The sequence below is a fragment of the Desmodus rotundus genome, chromosome 2 (assembly GCF_022682495.2).
Source record: "Desmodus rotundus isolate HL8 chromosome 2, HLdesRot8A.1, whole genome shotgun sequence".
NCBI lineage: Eukaryota > Metazoa > Chordata > Mammalia > Chiroptera > Phyllostomidae > Desmodus > Desmodus rotundus.
The window spans coordinates 166370-184815 of record NC_071388.1 but is presented as its reverse complement, the minus strand read 5'-3'; the positions used below and the strand labels follow the sequence as shown (position 1 = coordinate 184815).

The 18446-nt window shown below is 45.5% G+C and overlaps 2 protein-coding genes across 3 annotated transcripts in view; one reads left to right on the top strand and one right to left on the bottom strand.

The window, feature by feature from the left end:
* Positions 1–2855, top strand: part of LTN1 (listerin E3 ubiquitin protein ligase 1) — a 42645-nt gene extending 39790 nt beyond the window's left edge. Inside the window, exons 28-30 of the mRNA XM_024561122.3 lie at positions 1029–1223; positions 1851–2018; positions 2527–2855. Coding sequence (XP_024416890.2) covers positions 1029–1223; positions 1851–2018; positions 2527–2589 — 426 coding nt within the window. The 3' untranslated portion in view covers positions 2590–2855. The remainder of the gene's footprint in view (positions 1–1028; positions 1224–1850; positions 2019–2526) is intronic.
* A 5825-nt stretch (positions 2856–8680) lies between these two features.
* On the bottom strand, positions 8681–15290 carry N6AMT1 (N-6 adenine-specific DNA methyltransferase 1). 2 transcript variants are annotated; one of them, XM_045195189.3, is made up of 6 exons: positions 14746–14987; positions 13175–13261; positions 12373–12463; positions 11595–11678; positions 10827–10968; positions 8681–9960 (listed from the first exon to the last, which is right to left on the bottom strand). In XM_045195189.3, the coding sequence occupies exons 1-6, from the start codon at positions 14769–14771 to the stop codon at positions 9854–9856; spliced, it is 537 nt and encodes a 178-aa protein (XP_045051124.1). In that variant the 5' UTR covers positions 14772–14987; the 3' UTR covers positions 8681–9853. The 2 variants fall into 2 exon arrangements, with proteins under 2 accessions (XP_045051124.1, XP_024416866.2); XM_024561098.4 differs by lacking the exon at positions 14746–14987 and adding an exon at positions 15118–15290 and having other exon boundaries at positions 8683–9960.
* Between the last annotated feature and the right edge of the window lie 3156 nt (positions 15291–18446).

Here is an 18446-nt window from a genome sequence, read left to right as displayed (position 1 = left end):
CTCCTGCAGGCGAAGGGTCAGAGAACAGGCGACTCCTGTGGTGAGTTAGGGCCATGCTGGGATTGGCCTCAGGTAACAGCCTTAAATATTTGTCCCTGTTTATTCACTGAGAAGTGTCTTGAGGTCGTGAACGGTCTGAGCTGTCAGGCGACATTGCGGTGACTCCGACAGGAAGCAGGGGCCACAGTGTTGTGGGGAGACTGGGGTGGCCGCTGTGAGCATGGGGCAGCCTGAGCGAGGCAGTGTCGGTGGGGATGGCAGTGGGGCAGGGGTTTATTCAGACTTGCGCTGGTGGAGAGCTGAAGGGGGATTGAAAATGGTACTGCGGTCTTTAGCCTGGAAATAGGAAAGTCCGAAGAATACATTTGTAAAGGGTGATCATTTGTGTTTTATGTTGAATTTGCAATACTATACGAAAACCAGAACTGGATATAAATGTTTTGGCTATAAATTCAGGAAGATTCTGTGGTAGAGAAAGACTTGGGAGACATCCGAATGAATATACATAGCACCTGATACTTTGGAGGACAAGGAGTAATTATTAACCCATTCTGTCATTTCTATTCAAAAACTACTAGTATTATGTGGTCAACCTTATATAATAAAATAATGTTTTATGAGCAGTGTATTTCTTGTAAAACAAACTTTGAATGTCATAAAGTCTCTATAAAATACAGTTGGCTCTCCTTATCTGTGGGTTCTCCATCCGTGGGTGTAGCCAGCCTTGGATGGAAAAACAGAGTTGGTTTCCAGGGATGTCGACCCGAAGACCCAGGGACTCGAGCTCTGCAGGTTCTGGTCCGGGTGGGGTAGGGGGAGTGGGTCCTGCAGCTGGTCCCCATGGATACCAAAGGAAAACTGTATGTCAGGTATTTATTAAATATAGCAGTCAAATACGTGAACATGTTTACCTGTGTTTTCTTTGAATGGAAACTTTCGCTTCTCGTAGTCAACCTATGGACATGATTTTTGAATGAAAGGAAGGGAAGAAATTTAGGAAAACAAATACTACCGTTCATGTGTTGCAGGTCAAAGCTCGCGCTGCTACTCGAGAGGTCATGGCCACTTACACCATCGAGGACATAGTCATCGAGCTGATAATACAGCTGCCTCCCAACTACCCGCTGGGCTCCATTGCTGTGGGGAGTGGGCGGCGCGTGGGCGTAGCGGTGCAGCAGTGGCGCAACTGGATGCTGCAGCTGAGCACCTACCTCACCCACCAGGTGGGTTTCCAGCTGCTGAGCTGCTGCAGGATGCAAAGGCAGAACCTAAAATATATCTCTCTGCTTGCAGTGGAATGGGGCCTTGGATGAGCACAGATAATATGCCCAAATGACTTGTGCCTGCCAAGCTGGTGTAATTTCTAAGGCTCTGTAATTTTCTCTTTCTGGTGTTGGAGAAAAATTGGTTTGACCTCATTGACATTATAGATGATGATGTAGAAAAATGCTGGATGTTGTGTGATGCTGGACAGATGAATGTCTTTTGACCTACTTTTACTCTAACATTTCAGCTCTTCCTGTGACTATTGAAATCCCAGGACTTTCAAAGACCTTTGGCTTTTTATTTTTAATATTTTATTTATTTATTTTTAGAGAGGGGAAGGGAGGGAGAAAGAGAGGGAGAGAAACATCAATGTGTGGTTTCCTCTCGCACACCCCCCACTGCGGACCTGGCCCGCAACCCAGGCACGTGCCCTGACTGGGAATCGAACCAGCTACCCTTTGGTTCGCAGGCCAGTCCTCAGTCCACTGAGCCACACCAGCCAGGGCTAGAATTTTTGAAGTTGAGTAAAAATGACTAATTGGTTGTCTTCAGTGTACATTTACTCTCTTTCTTCTTGTTAACAGAATGGAAGTATCATGGAAGGCTTAGCGTTGTGGAAAAACAACGTGGACAAGCGCTTCGAGGGCGTTGAAGACTGCATGATCTGCTTTTCGGTCATTCACGGCTTCAACTATTCTCTTCCCAAAAAAGCCTGTAGAACATGCAAGAAAAAATTCCACTCAGCCTGCCTGGTGAGTCTAAAAAGAAATGAGCATTTGGTATGTTATATATATTCTCTATCTGTGATGTCTGACTTTGGACAAGAAAACAATGGAAGATAACCTCAGCTGTAGTTAATGGGAGCATTGTAATCGTTGGGTGTTTCTAATACAGCTTTCAGCACTGAAAAAATAGCTGGTCTGCTGAGATCTAGAAGTAGACAGAGTGGAGCTGAGAGCCAGCTGGCATCCCACCTCGGGACCGTGTGCCCCTCACCCTGAACGCCAGCAGCTTTGCCTGCGGGGTGTCTTGGGGCGGGGCGGGGTGGGGCGGGGCAGGACCTCGGTGGGCGGAGCTGGGCCGTGGGCGGGGCCGGACGTGGCCACTGGAGGTGAGGCTGCCTCGCTGCCTTGGCGATGAAGGGGAGGAGCAAAATTTTCAGTGCTCGCCTTTACAGTGGCGTTTTAAGGTTACTTCAAGTGTGTGTGTAAAATGTCAGCTTTAAAAAGTGTTTTTACATTTAAAACCTTCTTCTTCCAGTACAAATGGTTTACCTCTAGCAACAAATCCACGTGTCCACTCTGCCGCGAGACCTTCCTCTGAGGTGTCTTTCCCGGAAGCGGCCCCTGCGGGGCAGCGGGGCGTGACCTGGGTGCCACCCTTCCGGGCTGCGGCCGGAAGCCCCGTCTGTCGGTCGGTGTGACGTCCGAACAGCCGGTCGCTTCCCTGTAGGTGGCTTTGTAAATGTTTAGAGTCCTCTTCTTTTCCATGTGAATAGTCCATATTCAGAGAAAATATTTATATTAATAGTTTAATCTCTTTGTACATTTAAAATAAATATGGGAGAACCCCAAATTACAGATCTGGAATTTGTGAAAGTGTATTGATCCATGTTCTAGAAGAGCCAGGGAGGCAGGTGACTTGAGAGGGGTGGTTTATACCTACCAATGTTTTAAGACTTATTTATTACTCTGACGACAAAACTAGTATTCTGACATTTGTAGATTATTTTGAAGACAAACGACACTAAGCTATCGATGGAGCTTCTCTCCAGGTGGTGGGCGCGCGCGCTGCTCGGCCCCCGGTTTAGCGCGCGCTGTGGGTTCAGAGGGCCCACCCGCGACCCCGAGCCGCGCTGACGGCGGACTGGTCCGCGCAGGCCTCACTCCCCGAGTGGGGCTCGGAGAGAACGGGGCCTGGAGCGGCGGCCGCGCTCTGTGGACGGGCGGCGGGGGAACACAAAGATGTTTGGACGCTGTAGACCGCTTTCCGCTTTCCGTTGTGTAAGCGCATTTTGCTCTTCACTGGCCCAAGTTACATTGAATTAGGTGTGAGGGGCCGGTTTTTCCGGCCACGTTGAGAGTTGCAGCCCCAAGTGGAATGGAAGACGGAGTGTGACGGCCGAAGTGCCGCAGGGGAGGCCTGGTCGCAGTGCGGGCACCGGAGGCCGTGCGCGCGGGGCGGCGCTCGGGGCTTGGAGGGGCTCTGCCGCAGCCGCCCGTGGCGTGGGCGGAATCCGCCCATCTGCCAGCGGGGTTACGGGAAGGATCAGCCCGTAGCCTCCGTTGCAAACGTGTCACGGGCCAAAAGCCACTCCTGTCAGATAAAGTCCCTGGCCGCCATCACGTGTTGCGTGGTGGTTACTGACGGTGTGAGCGTGTCAGACGCGTCCCGGGGTCGCGTTACCAGGCGGCCCTGCCCGGGCCGGAGCCTGGGCTCTGCCTGCAGTGGTCACCCTGGCAGCCCGGAGGCTCGGAGAGCAGTAGGTGGCGCGGGGACGGCAGGATTCTTCTACCTCTTCTGTCTCTGACACGGGACGGCCGCGGAGGCCTGCGGTCCTGTGAAAGCCACACCGCGGCTCCAGCCGTCCTTCCGCCGGCCGGCCTGCCTCCCGACCCGCAGCCGAGGGGAGGAGAGCGGGGGCGGCGGAGCCTCACCGGCCACCCGAGGCTCAGGCCGGGCCGGGAGCCTGTCCTGGGCGGGGCGCCCACCGCTCGCTCGCACCGCGGAGTCGAACACACGCCCGTGCGGCGTGTTGCTCCCTCCACGCGAGGAGCGAGACTGCTTTCCGGAGCAAGACCGAGGGTCAGGGTTCCACAGCACAGTTTCATTTCTCTGCCTTCGACGGCTCTAGAGAGCGTCTCTTAAAACTCTAGCATACGGACATTTTAGAGTTGCATGAGATTCAAAGCCCAGTAGCAAAATTATTAACTTAAAACCCCCATGTAAACTGCAAACTTCAGATTTTATTTTTAACTTAATTTGTCACATGCTCTAATGTACGTGATTGAGTTTCTGTGGCTTAAATAATGTTATACTAAATAAGCTTTTTGCTGTGAATAATTAATGTTATTTGATTGTTATATCGTGTGCTCATTAAAATTTTTAAGTACAAAATATGTCAGATGTACAGAATAATACAACATAAATGCCCTTGTACTCTTCACAAACTATTTTGCCATTTTTATTTCATTTTATTTAAAAGATTGTCATTTACTTTTGAAGAGAGGGGAAGGGAGGGAGAAAGGGGGGGAGAGAAACAGCGACCGACCGGGCCGGAGCGGCAGCCCAGGCAGGCGACCTTCCGCTGGGTGGGCGGTGGCCCAACCCCGGGGCCGCACGGCCAGGGCGGCTGCTGAACTGAACGTCGCGGAGGTGGGGGGCTACCGTCCCGCACTCCTTCCCGAGGACGCGTCTGTCCCTCCCTGCAGCCGGTCTGCTGACCTGAAGTTGGTCGGAGTCCTTCCTGTTGAAGACTTCACCACTTCGTAGTTAAGGGTGCGTGTTTGTGTCCAGAACTAATATGCAGCAGTTTCTTAAACACTCACACTGGTGATGTGCTGTTGAGAATCGCACGGGACCAGCTCACTCGCCCGTTCCCCCAGACGGCCGTTCCAGGTGCTAGTGTTTGTCCTCGTGGTGCCGTTTGGGACAGGGCTGCCCGCGGACCTTCTCGGTGACGTGTTCCCGTGCTAACGGGCTGGGCCCGGGCGAGCGCCCCGAGGCGGAAGTGCACGCAGCAGACCTGCGCCCTGCGGCCGTGGGGTGAGCGACAGCGCGGTTGTCACACTGCGGGGAGTGGCTGGTGTGCAGGCTGCACCGGAGAGCACCGGTCCCCTCCTCCCGCTGCCTCACGAGAGGCTTAGCGTTTCCCAGTCGGAGCTCAGAGACAGTCGGTCTCTGCCCTCATCTGTATTTACCTGGCTGCCGACAACATTGGCTTCATTTCGTGTATTTATTGGTCGTTGTGTTGTGAGTCCCTCATCTCCATGCTTGCTTTGCTCTTGGCTGACTTAGGTTCTTACCATGATGCTTTATCTGGGACAGGGCTGGGCTTGAACATGGTCTGTAGCTGTCTTCAATTATGCAGAACTTCCAGTTAAATGTAGTCAGATTTACCATTTTCTTGTAAAACTTCGTTTGTTCCCTGAGGTTTAAAAACACTCTGTGCTAATTCCCCTGTAGATGACGTGGCTGTTGTAAGGTGGCAGTCGTGACCTGTGTTGGGGCTGGCTACCAACAGCAGCGTACCCATCCCCGCGGTTGGGGGGCCTGGTCTCGCGTTCCCACACCTGTGTGTGTGTGTGTGTGTGTGTGTGTGTATTGGTTCCTAGGCTCTGTGTTCTGTTCCGTGTTTTCTGTTTTTTAAAAAGTGCTTTACAGTTAATCTTGAAGAGGAGGCAGAGTCCTCTGCTCTTGCTGTCCCGGACATGCCTGGGACAGGTGCTCCCACTGCTCAGTACCCTCCCGCACCCCTTGGTTTCACGGCCAGTTTGGCAGATTTCCCTCTTAGATGTCCTCTGGTGTGACCGGGGGCTTTTCTACCTTTGCCAGATCTTATCCTTGAGGCCTTACAACCCGGTTATCTTCACTTAGGTTATAAAATTAAGGCAGAACATTAGCATATCTGTTTGTGACAGGATCCTTGCTCTCTCTGAGTTTGCCTTTGTTTTTATAAAGCTCCTCACAGAAGGACTTTGGGCTCAGCAGGGTGTTTAGCATGGGGTGTGCCATTTGAATAACTTTAATAATGTCTGTCTTTTTTTGTTATGATGGATTATTCTTAGTGGCACCAATGTCTTTGAGTAGCACCAAGGCATCAGATAATTGGCATCTGTGGTGTTACGATGTTATAGTGATACCTGAGGTGGTTAAGAAGTCTGTTTCTATGGCATTCCAAATTAAGATGCTATTTCAAAAATATACTGGCTGCAGTATGTTGATTTACTCTATGATTCTTAGCACTTTGAAGATGGCTTTCCGCTGGCTTCTGGCTCCCTTCTGACTGTTTGAGAAGTATTTTAATTATCATTGATAATTACTTTAATTGTCATTCCTGTATCGCAAGGGGTGGCAGAGTTACAGGGACTAGCAGTAGGTATTCGGTGTTCGTGGGCCCGACGGGCTCTGGTCTGTGGCAGCGACTCTGCTCTGCGTCGGAAACCACAGCAGCCGTAGGCAGTACAGGGCTGATGGGGCTCCCGTGTCCTGAGATTTCAGCTGCAAAGCCTGTGCCGGCCTTGCTTACCCTTGACTTGTCCCTTCCCTCTGGCTCTTACGGTCGCTGCCCCTGCATCTGCAGTGCCACTGTCCACCTGGGTGAGGACCTCCCTGTATCCTGCTTATATGCCAAGGTCAATCTTCTCTTTAAACATCCAATTCTGGGGTAATATTGGCCATTGTCTTTACAAATATTGCCTCTCTTACATTCTTTTTGAGACTCTTGTTTTGCTAGACCTTTCCATGCTATCCCACATAATCATTCTCTTCGTGGAGATCTGTTACACTGTCCATGGTTGCTTTTTATTTCAGCGATTCTGTGTCTCATACTTATTTATTATTTCTACAGAGGGTAAGGGAGGGAGAGAAGAGAAACATCAGTGTGTGGTTGCCTCTTGCACACCCTCTACTGGGCACCTGGTCCACAACCAAGGCATTGTGCCCTGACTGGGAGTCAAACTGGCGACCCTTTGATTCGCACACTAGCGTTCAACCCACTGAGCCACAACAGCCAAGGCCTATTTTTCATTTTTAAAAGTTATCTTAAATTTGTTCTTTCTAAATAGTATCTTGTGTGCTTTTGTTTGGTGATTATGTTAGTTCCTCAAACATTCTATAATCTCAATATATCAGTTCCACTGTTTATATTCCTCAGGTGTCCAATTCTGTTGTGTCTTCCTGCTCTAATTGACTGTAGTGTAACTGCTTGGTGATCGGTGGTCTAGATTCTTCCAGTGTTAGTTATTTCATGCTGATGCTGCTACCCCACATAGGTAGCATAAATCCTATAGCAGGTAGCACAGGCCTAGGGTTTGATTTCTCACAGATTATTACTGTTTTTCTTTCCATTCAAGATCCAAAATTAATTTTTTTGCTGCTTCCCTTGGCCTAAAGGATGTGATTTCACAAGTCCTCTTTTTTCTATGATTAGTGGCTCTTTTGAATGGCAAGGGCGCTGTATCTGCAGCCTCCTCCAGGTGGCCCAGGGCCAGCTCTCATTGACCACCAGGACGTTGGCGCCACTCTCCACATCATGCTGTCTCGTGTGTACGGTGTCGCCATCTCCCTGTCTGCGGCCACTGCACTGGTCTCCGAGGGCCACCTCGACAGAACGCCACAGGCTGGGCAGCATGGGCAACAAGTCACCTTTTCATAGTCTTGGAGGCTAGATGTCCAAGGTTAAGGTTTGCGGCAAGTTCAGCACCTCCTGAGGCCTCTCTCCTTGATTGCACGTGGCTTGCTGTCTCTGGTGGTCTTTTCTCCGCGTGCCACCCTGCTGTGTCTCTAAGGACACCAGTGCCACTGGATCAGTGCCCCCCCCCACATGGCCTCAATTTACCTTCTCTCTTCAAAGGCCCTGTATCAACTACAGTCACATTCTGAGGACCAGGGCTTCAACATGCGAATGGGTGGGTCACATTCAGTCCGTAATGGTTGTGTATGTGAAGTTTTGGGTCTACTTTATGAAGCATTTCTGGTTAAGTTTCTTGTGTTCATGGAAGTCCTCTACGCTGATGTGAGTGCTTCGGACATTAGCTGAACTCAGGACTCAGGACACCACTCCCCAAAATGACGACCAAAAGAGCACGGTGAAATTCTAAGGTTATCTTTTTTCTTCCTGGGATACAGGAAGTTACTTAAGATTTATGATGGCACTGTTTCTAGGAAGGGAAACTATTTGCAGATGCCAAAGCCAAGTCAAGCCCCGCTCTGACGGTTTTGCTGACCTCAGAGGAGGACGGTTCCTTTCCTCCCACAGGCTGCCGTAAGGGTTCCGTGGCGATGCTATTTATGGCAGTTCTGAAGTTGGGGGGTTTGTCCTAAGGAACGCTGGGCAGTACTTTTAAAAAGAAGTTTTTAGGTCTGTGCAGCAGAAGACTCCACTGGTCTATGCTGGGATTTAGGAACTTATAACCTTTAAAACCTCCTGCAGGTCATCTTGATTCTCAGGTGGTCAAACTGAAAGTGAAGGGTGGACTCCGCTCCCTCTGGTGCCGCCCTGTCTGGTGCTGCGCCCAGACTGTGGTGGGCATGGCGTGGATGGTGTGGAAGAAAAGGGGTTCCTGAGTTCAGGAAAGGTAATCTGACGTTTCTTGACAGACATGTATAAGCTTTTAAAAATGTGATTAAGAGTGAGGAGTTTGTTTATTTTCAGTTCTCCTTGATTGAAAAGAAGTATATCGTAAAGGATAAAAGGCAGGAAAAATCATAATCAGGGAGAATGAAAGCAGAAGGCATTCTAAGTAATAGAATGAAGACAATAAGCAGGTGAAACTAAATTTTAAAATATTTTTATTTTTATGTTTTTAAAATATTTTGTTTATTTTTAGATAGAGGGGAAGGGAGGGAGAAAGAGAGAGAGAAGCATCAGTGTGTGGTTGTCTCTTGCACGCCCCCTACTGGGGACCTGGCCTGCAACCCAGGCATGTGCCCTGATTGGGAATTGAACTGGGAACCCTTTGGTTCACAGGTCCGTGTTCAATTCACATAGCCACACCAGCGAGGGCTAAAATATTTTTAAATAAAAAATTTTTGGCAAGCGGGGAGGGGGATAATGGGAGGAGAAGGGTTGGAACGTGTATAAAGAACCAGGGACGAGGACAACGAGGCAGGGGCAGGAAAGTAATTGGGGGGGAAAAGGGGACAACTGTAATTGAACAATAAAAAAATTAAAAAAACAAAAAACTTCTTAAAATTACACAATTAACACATTATCCTCGTGCAAATGCTACCACACAGAGGGGCAGTTCCTCCACTCCCACCTGCTGTCTCTGAGGCCTCCTCAGGACCACACACACCTGCCCTTTCCACTGTTTTCTTAAACACACACAATGCTGGTTAGTAACTTGCTGCTTGTTTACTCAGCAGTACGTCCTGAACACCTGCTGGCTCAGGGCCCACAGATCCGACTCACTCAACAGCTGGACGTGACTCGGGCTCAGTGTCGTGGGTCCTACTGCAGTGGGTTTTACCAGCCCCTTGAGTAATGGTCAGATAGGTTGAGTCCCTTGTTTTGCTATTACAGGTAATGCTGAAGTGAATATCCTTTCATATATAATGTAAATACCATTTATATATAGAACAAGTTATATATAATATATATATTTCCTTGCTCTTATGCAAAGACTTCTGTAGGCTTGACTCCTGGGTGGAAGAAAGTGCCGTACCCTCCCCACTTTCTCTCCGTGACCCATTTCTGACAATTTCACTTGTTAACCAAGAAATGACTTTAGTTTCAAAATATGGTGAATACATTCAGCTTATAAATACATACACACACACATATACGATACATATATTCAGTATGATATGTACTCATGTATATTAAATATAACAGATCCGGTATCATCTAGAGCAGACAAGGTTATCAGGACCTGGCAAACTTCAGGACGGAAAGCATCTCCTGGCCTGCGCACCTAGAAAGGGCAGTGGTCCCCTGCAGTCCTTTCATTTTCATTGTTCTCAAAATTTCTTCTGAAAGGAAAATTAAAAGGTAAAATCCAGTGGAGTCATTTGGTAAAGTATATAATCACTAAACAGTTTAATAAATAATAGACTATTTACACATTATATCCATCTGAGAAAACAATGTAAGTAAACTTCTATTAAAATGAACTTGGACTTTAGACACATGAGAACACTTTGCATTTCCAAGGCGTTGCTGAGAATTCTTATCAGACTCTGGACTCAACAGAAACATTAATTATACTTGTTATTACAGTAAGTCATTAATAAGTAAAGTAGCATTTCTTTTAGAAAAAGCAAACCCTTCCCTTTTATAAACAACAACAAAAAGACTAAGCCAATGGAGTTAGCCAAAACAAAAACCCTCACCTAGCACTTTCAGGGGCTAAGGATATCAGGTAGAACGCATTCTCAAACTGAGACGTACAGAAAAACAGAAGAAAGATTATGGTCAGTGTAGTTACAAAGTGGTCTGCAAGCCGAGGTATAAAAATCCATACCAGGAGATAGCTTTCACGATAAAACTCCAGGTGAACTAAAGAGCGCACGGCAGAAATGACCAGGGCATATCAACCAGAGGAGGACAATCCCCCATACTGAGGATGCAGCGTCAGGAGAAAAAAGTTACAGATTTTGTATTTGAATATTAGTTTAGGAATTAAGGGGGAACTGCTCCCATCCCCCAAAACAATACTTTTTAAATTCCCCAAACCAACCTGTTAAAAATTCCTCTTTCAACATGTTTTGTCTGTATTACCTGCTGTCAATGGTTATAGCCATAACACTCCTAGTTCCTTTATAAATTAAGTCTTTGACACTATTAACTTCTGACTTCAGCAAAGTCAGTGGTTAACCGATAAACAGGTCTGTGTTACCTGGCTTGTTTTCCTTAATAGTAACCAAGTAGAATAACCCTCCTGGCGACAGGAGATCTGGAACCACTGGAAAGAACCTGTCCATGACTTCGCGACCATTTCTGCCGCCGGCCCAGGCTGCTGCTAGTCCGTGACTTCCTACCTGTGACCAATTAGGAAGACTTTTCGTTCAAGTCAAGTTACGTTTAAAATCACAAACTTAATCTTTTTGACAACATTCTCCAAACAAGTATGTATTTTGTATTCTACTGCCTTGCCAGAGAATGATCATCAAGAATGAAACAGGCACCACAACCCACTGTTAAACTTCATCAGCCTCGTGCATTCTCTCTTTAAAATGGGAAGTGGTTACTATGAGTCACCTCTTCATTACTGCATCTCTAAAACCCTGTGTTTCGAGATACATCTTTTCCCACCCCCACCCCACTTCCTGATGATAATGCCTGTGGAAGCATTCCTATGTGAATTTAAGGGCGATTAAAAATACTGTTTTGCAGATTTGTCATTCACAATAAAGGGCAAGTACAGGCGTGCACGCGTGAATTAATTACCATACCCTAACGAGCAGGATTTTTAAGGATAGATATAGGTTGGTTTGTATTTTCACTTTTTTTTTTTTTTGGTCTATCAATAGCACCCAATCATTCACAGGGGCAAATCAGAGCAGTTTGTGTTAATCAGCAGCTGACGTCATATGATGAAATTTATCTGATTTTAGAAAGAAAACAGCAGATAGCATTAACAATTAAATTTTGTTACATGTCTTACCTCCTCAGGTGGAGTCACTACATAGGGGGGATTAAACACTAGAAGATCAACTTTTTCCTTCATTCTTGGTAGCAAGCCTTGGACCTAAATGTTCAACAATTGTCAGACATTGAAGCCAGAGTATAACATAAATTAAATCAATCTTCTTTAAAAAATGTTCTTTTAAAAATATGTGTTAGAAGACCACTGTAATAAACCGAAATGGAGATGACTACTTTTACATTTTCATTCAGGTAAAGATTATATGGATTTACGTAAAAATAAGGAAACTGAACTCTCCAAATGAAGATGCTGTTTAGGAGCTTTGGCGCTCCAGCAGCTCCCATGTTTACACTGCGGGCTCCCCTCCCGAAAACGAACTAAGGAGGGAGGTCTCATCCTGCACGTGTGTTCTGGGCAGATCCGGACACATCATTAACCAAGAAAGGTTTTCTGAGAGGACAGACGACATCAGATTGAGAGGCACGAGGCCCAAGGGTTTCCTTCCTAGAGTCAGGTGTGCCTGAGGCCATCACTCTGCTGAAGCCAGTTTGAACCAGATTCTCCAGATTCTCCGTCACTGTGACACACAGATGCTGATGCAGACAAGCCAACAGAAACTGCCTGTGAACTGCGGGCAAGAAGGATTCCACCAGTCTAGAGTTTACTTTGTAAACTATGAGGGATACTGCTTAGTGGGTTAAAAATTAATCACTCAAGTTTCTTTGACTTAAATCATCTTGACCTTAACTTACATTAAAAGGAAATTAATTACTATTGGTCAAGGACTACATCTCACCAAATCTGTGATTATGGGCTGTATCTGAACTTTGTTACAGCGTGCGGTCTCCAGGGTACACGCGGCTGCTCCAGGGTTGATGTCAGTACACCTACAAACAGAAAAGAAAGAAAACTACATTCTCTGTCCATGAGGCTGCTCTATTTCTGAAAAATTGAACGAATACTCCATTCCTTTTACATGAAGTAGAAAAAGAACAATGATTTGTTATACTGACAAAAAGTGTTATATTGGTAAGATGTGCATGAGCAGAAAAATGCACATAACTGCACACATCTGAAGGAATTTATTAAATTATGAATCCAATCAAGGAATATTATGCAGCCATCAGAAATTAAGTTTAAAAGGAATTTTTGAAAGAAAAATGCTTATGAATGATATTAACTGAAAAACATCAAGAAATAGAAATAAACAGAAGGAACAGTTGGATCGTGTGTGGTAAAATTTATAGGTAACTTTATTATACTTTCTTTATTCTCAAACTTTTTTAAAAATAAATTCTGGTAACTATAAACTTTTTTCTGATAATCAAATTATTTACCTAAAAAATTATTCAAATTTAGAGATAACCTAAAATTCTTATGCTGCTTCTATAATTACATAGTCTGATGGAACAGATTTGAACATGCAGTTATAACTTTTAGGAAAGTTAATTTTCAATCTGAGTCCTTACTGAACTAAAATAGACACTATCAGATACTTATCTATGTACAAAAAATGATTTCATTCAAGCAATACTTGTGGTCCTTAGGGTGAATCTCTCAGTGGAAGATGTGCGTGACTTTGATTTTCTCACACTTACATGTACAAAGCTTGAGGACCTATCATGGAGGCCAGGAATGTGGATACCACTCCAGACCCTGACCCTACTTCAAGGCATATCTCCACTCTAAAAGAAAAAATAATATTAGTACAGTAGCATTAAAATACACACGACAGAAAATAACGCTTGTGCTACTTTTAAATTATATTTCTCCAGCATTATCACCTGAAGTTATATTTCACCTGCAAATGTATGGAAATGTATAAGGTAATTTCTGACAACTTCTTTGTGCTCATTTAACACTGCATAGCTCAAAATTATTAAAATTTTAAGTCCATAAAATAGTAATATAATAGATGGCTTTCAATTAATTTCTGCAAAACATTAGTTAAAAACTATGGAATAATGCTAATTTAGGGTTTGAAATTTTAATATGAAAGACATCAGCCCATTCCAGAAGAAGCTCCTAGTTTAGTATTTCCTAAAATGATAGTGTATTATTACAATATTTTTTTTGAGATTGAAATATTTTATCAAATCATACCTATTTTACTTTGGTGCTACACAGTATTTATTTATGAAAGGCATTTCTCTATCATTTTAAAGTGTATAACTTATACATCTATCACCATATATTAGGGATAAAAACTTGCCCAACTGCACGGATAATATTAGAGCAGCAAAGAAATTCTATATTTGTACTACTAAACACTGACTTGGGAAAATACTGAAGTATCTGATATGAGAATATTAATAATAATCTTAAGAATGCTACTGGATATATTCACCGTTCTATTGTATTTTGTCCTTAAATTTATTTCCTTGCCTAAAATCTTATATATGTGAAAAGTACCAATTATCCCCATTACAGAACTAGGTTTGATGGGATTTAGGGGTCTCACTAATATTTAACTACCCAAACAACTGCCCAAACTCTATGGGTTTCTAACTTTTGGACCCAGTCCGCTTCTGGAAAACTTTTTATGCTGTAGTAAGGTGGGTTGAATCTCACCAGACAGCTTTTTTTTTAATTCGAAAATAACTGTTTTGGTCTCATAAACAATTAAAGTTCCAAAAGCAGAATATCCAAGTCTGTAAGAAAATCAGCTCCCTTTACAAGCATACTGTGCAACCCGATTTGTGCATCTAAATTGTTCTGGTATCCTGAGCTATAGAACAGTGCCATTCTATATTCCAATTGATGCAAAAGTTCCCTCGTTTACAAAGAAAAACTAGGTAAATTGGGAAGTTTCGTACTTGGAGAAAATCCAACCGGGTTTAAAAGAGAAATGTAGATCTTTGAAGCCTGACAGCTGTTTCATCCTGCGACAACCCATTTCAAGTCTTTACCTTTAAATACATCTAAATGCCCAAATTTATTTCAATTAAAAAAAATTACAATGTAGGTATTCATTCTTTTGTTATTAATTTGAAGTTTATGGTGAGCACTTCGACAGGTCAGTTTTATTGTTTATAAGGTGCTAGTTAAAATTGTGTAGGCTGCCTGCTGCCGGTAACTAAACGTCTTACAATTGAATGAAAACTTCAGTTCCGCAGCCGCACCAGCACCTTTCAGGCTAGAGCATGTCACTCAGCTACTTTAGACTCACTCCCCACTCCAGCATCTCATCCTCATCCGTCAATCCCGTGACGCCACGAGCCTCTGGGGTCACCGTCTGACCTAAAAAGCAGTGTCTGGGCGCGTTTGGTGCGGAACGTGCCGTCTGATTGCTGCTGCAGGGGGCTCGTGCGCTCGTCATCGCCGCGTGACGGGAAATGACACCGCGCGGCTCGGTCGGAGCTCTGGCACCGACAGGACCGCGGCGCACTTGCCACTCTGTCTGCGACCCAGGGGCCAACCTCTGTCGGGGGGGTGATCCCGCCTCCAGAAGGGGCGACGGCGACAGTCCTTTCCTTGGCTCTGTGCCGCCGCCTTGAGGACCCCCGATCCCTGTCCTGCGGGGACCCGCGCCTCCTCGCACCGCGTGAGCTCGGCCACCGCCGCCTCGAGAGCGTCCAGGAGCAGGAATGTGTCCTCCGCAGGCTCGTACACGTCGCTGAAGGCGCCGCGACCCACATGCCCGTGCAGTGGCGTGCAGACGCTGGGCGCCTCCATCTTTCTCCAGTGCATCCCACGCAGTGGCGCCGACACCGAGCATGCGCAGTAGCAGGACGTCGGCGGGGCCGGGGGGCGGGGCGCCGGGTGGGAAGTCGCCTCCGCGCTGATCACTTGTGACACTTTTCGGGCAGGTGGTCTTGGAACTTCAAGTGAACGACATGATCTGCAGTTCCTGACAATTGCTTTATTCTTTAGGACATGTACATGTATGTCAGTTTATGAATCAGCACCTGACAGTCATCCTCAATTATTTTTGACTAAGAGGAACGTTTATAGTGCATTTACATGTTTTCTATCCCTAGTTAGCAAAGAACTGAAAAATACGCGGTGGTTAAGAAATTTTACTTTTTTAAAAATTTTTACATCATTAAACTTTAAACTTTCAATTTTAAGATTGAGATTTTTCTTTTGATGAGCCCAACTTATAATTCTGTTGGTATTAAATTGATCAGTTATCGATGCATTTTTATTTTGTTTTATTTTGTGCACTTTTTATCTAACCAAAGAAATTTTTCATTTAACCCAAGATCATAGAAATAACCTCCAGTGGTTTTTTTCTAGAAGACTGACACTTTTCATTTTTATATTTAGTCTATGACCTATCTCAAATTAATTTTAATGTGCAGTGTGAATTTGCATATTTTTTAAGATTATTTATTTATTTATAGAGAGCGGGGAAAGGAAGGAGAAAGAGAGGGACACATCACCGTGTGGTTGCTTCTCCAGCGCCCCCTACTGAGAACCTGGCCCACAATCCAGGCATGTGCCCTGGCTGGGAATCAAACCTGGGACCCTTTTGTTCACAGGCAGGCCTGTGCTGGATCCACTGAGCCACACCAGCCAGGGTGAGATTTGTTTCCATGTGGATATGCAGTTGCTCTAGAGTAATTAATCGAATAGATATTCCTTTCCCTTTTGAATTGGTGTAGCACTTTTGTTGAAAATAAATTGATTGTACATAAAAATTGATTTTTTAATCACTTAATTGTTTTACTCGAGTATTTAGCAAAAATCACCTTCCTCATGCTGAATCACAAATGTGCTCTTTTTACAATACAAACCTCCCCCAAGAAGATGCATTTTCCTGTAAATACACAAAGGAATTGGAATACGAATGAGCTCGTGGTCTGGTTTCTGGAGGACGGTGTCCTCCAGGTAGGACTTGGTTTCTGGGTAGAATTCAGCCTTAAAGTTGGCTGAGTTTCACGCCTTTTTAAACGGGTAGTTCTCTTATGTTTTGGGGCATCATCTACTGGATATTAGACTATTCTGTATTTGCATTCTTTCTGTCAATTTTTTGAAATTTCCCAATAAAACATTTTTACATCTAGTTTTTTTATATTTGAGAAATAAAAATACAGAAAAGTGTTTGAATTGTATTTTTAAAAACCTTGAGTACCCATCACCCAGATGGGCACTAATTGACAATTAGTATATTTAAAACAGGTTTTAAATATAAGAATTAAATATGGCAACTGAGGTGAATGTTCTTTCTGTACTCACCTTCAGTTGTAGGTTGCAACCCTCACTCCAAGGTGATTTCTCTTATAGATTCAGTGTGCCCCCTTAGCACGTGTTTTTATACTTTTACATTTATGGATTCATAAACATCATCTACTTTATGTATCACTGGTACTAGGTTGGACATATTGCTCTTCAAAGTTTTTCACTCGACATTATATGAGATTTATCTTTTGATATATGTACTTTACTTTTAATTACCATAGTACTTTATTCTTTGAAAATGTAAAACACTTTCACTTCTTGAAGAAGTAAATATTGGTAAACATTTAGTTCTTTACAGGTTTTCTCTATTACGAACAACACTGTAACTAACTTTTTAAAACATGTCGGATTTGATCTTGTACAAGATTTTCTGGGACCCAAGCTGGGGTGGGGCCGCAGCGCAGTGCGCGCACATGCGCAGCTCCACTGTTTAACTGCTAACTGAGCTTAGGCACGTGCTCGTTATTTGAGGTTCTTCCTTTGCGAATTGTCTCTTCATTTAAAATTTTTTTTATTTTCATCAAAGTTGGTAACACTTAATAGTTTAGCAGACTAACCCGTTGTACATGAGTTGTTTTGAACAAACAAGCACTCCAGCAACACAACACCCAATCTCTTCAGTCTCACGCTCCAGTTGGAGACCCTTTCCAAGTTCGGGCTGTCCCTTAGGCTGCGCACAAGCCTGGAATAATACTGCTTCCTCTCTGGGGCCAACGCTCTGGGGCCCGCAGCGCTCCCTACAGTGCTGTCCGGAAGGTCTCGCGGGGGCGGGGTCCGCACCTCCGTGCAGGGGACCCTTTTCCGCGGCAGTCCGGGGCGGTTCCCTGCCAGCCCGACAACTGGTCCTACGTGGAGCCCTGGGCCCTGCCACACCTTCCGGGCCAGCGGGTTAACCCGGCTTCTAAGCAACCGAGCCCAGGGGAGACCCTCGAAAACGGGGCCGGGGGTGGGGGGCTGCTGCAAATGGCCGGGTTTCCTTCTGACTTGGGACTCATCCGTGTCCCCTCACACCTACACGGACAGCTCCCACGTCCCCGTCCACTCACCCGTCTGCAGACACGGAGCTGTTTCTGCGTCTGGGCTGCGGTGGATTGTGCTGTGCTGGGGATGGGTGCAGACGTGTTGGGGGGGTGACATGTGTCCCTCTTGTGGGGACCCCTGTCATGGCTCCTGGACAACCCCGGGGTGGGGCAGGGGAAGCCCGTCATCTGAAGGAGAGAGCAGTGTCTGTTTTCTGTCCAGATACCCTGCTTTGAATTCCTCCCTGTGAAGTCTGTCCGCAGCACACTGACAGAGGGACTGCACGCTGGAGGGAGAGGGCTGTTTGAAGGTTTGTTATCGCTTGTTGGAAGATAAACTGAACTCATGCTTCATCCCACTGTTTTCTCTTAGCAAGTGACAGTCCTGTTTCAGGTTTGGCTCCTGTGCCTCTCCCTCCACAAGCACTTCCGCCAACCAGGCACCCCCTCCTCACGGGCGGGCGCGCCCAGTGCTGGCTCTTCTCCTTGTGTTTACAATGAGTCCACTTGTCACAAGCTCAAGTAGCATCTCTCTTTTGGTCATCTTTCCAGCTTGTTGTCCTATTTTTATTCCACCACCCGATTCCCCACTTTAAAAGTGGCCCTATTCCTAACTGTCTTACTTCTTCAGAACATGTTCTCTATGAGCTCAGTGTGAGCCACTGTC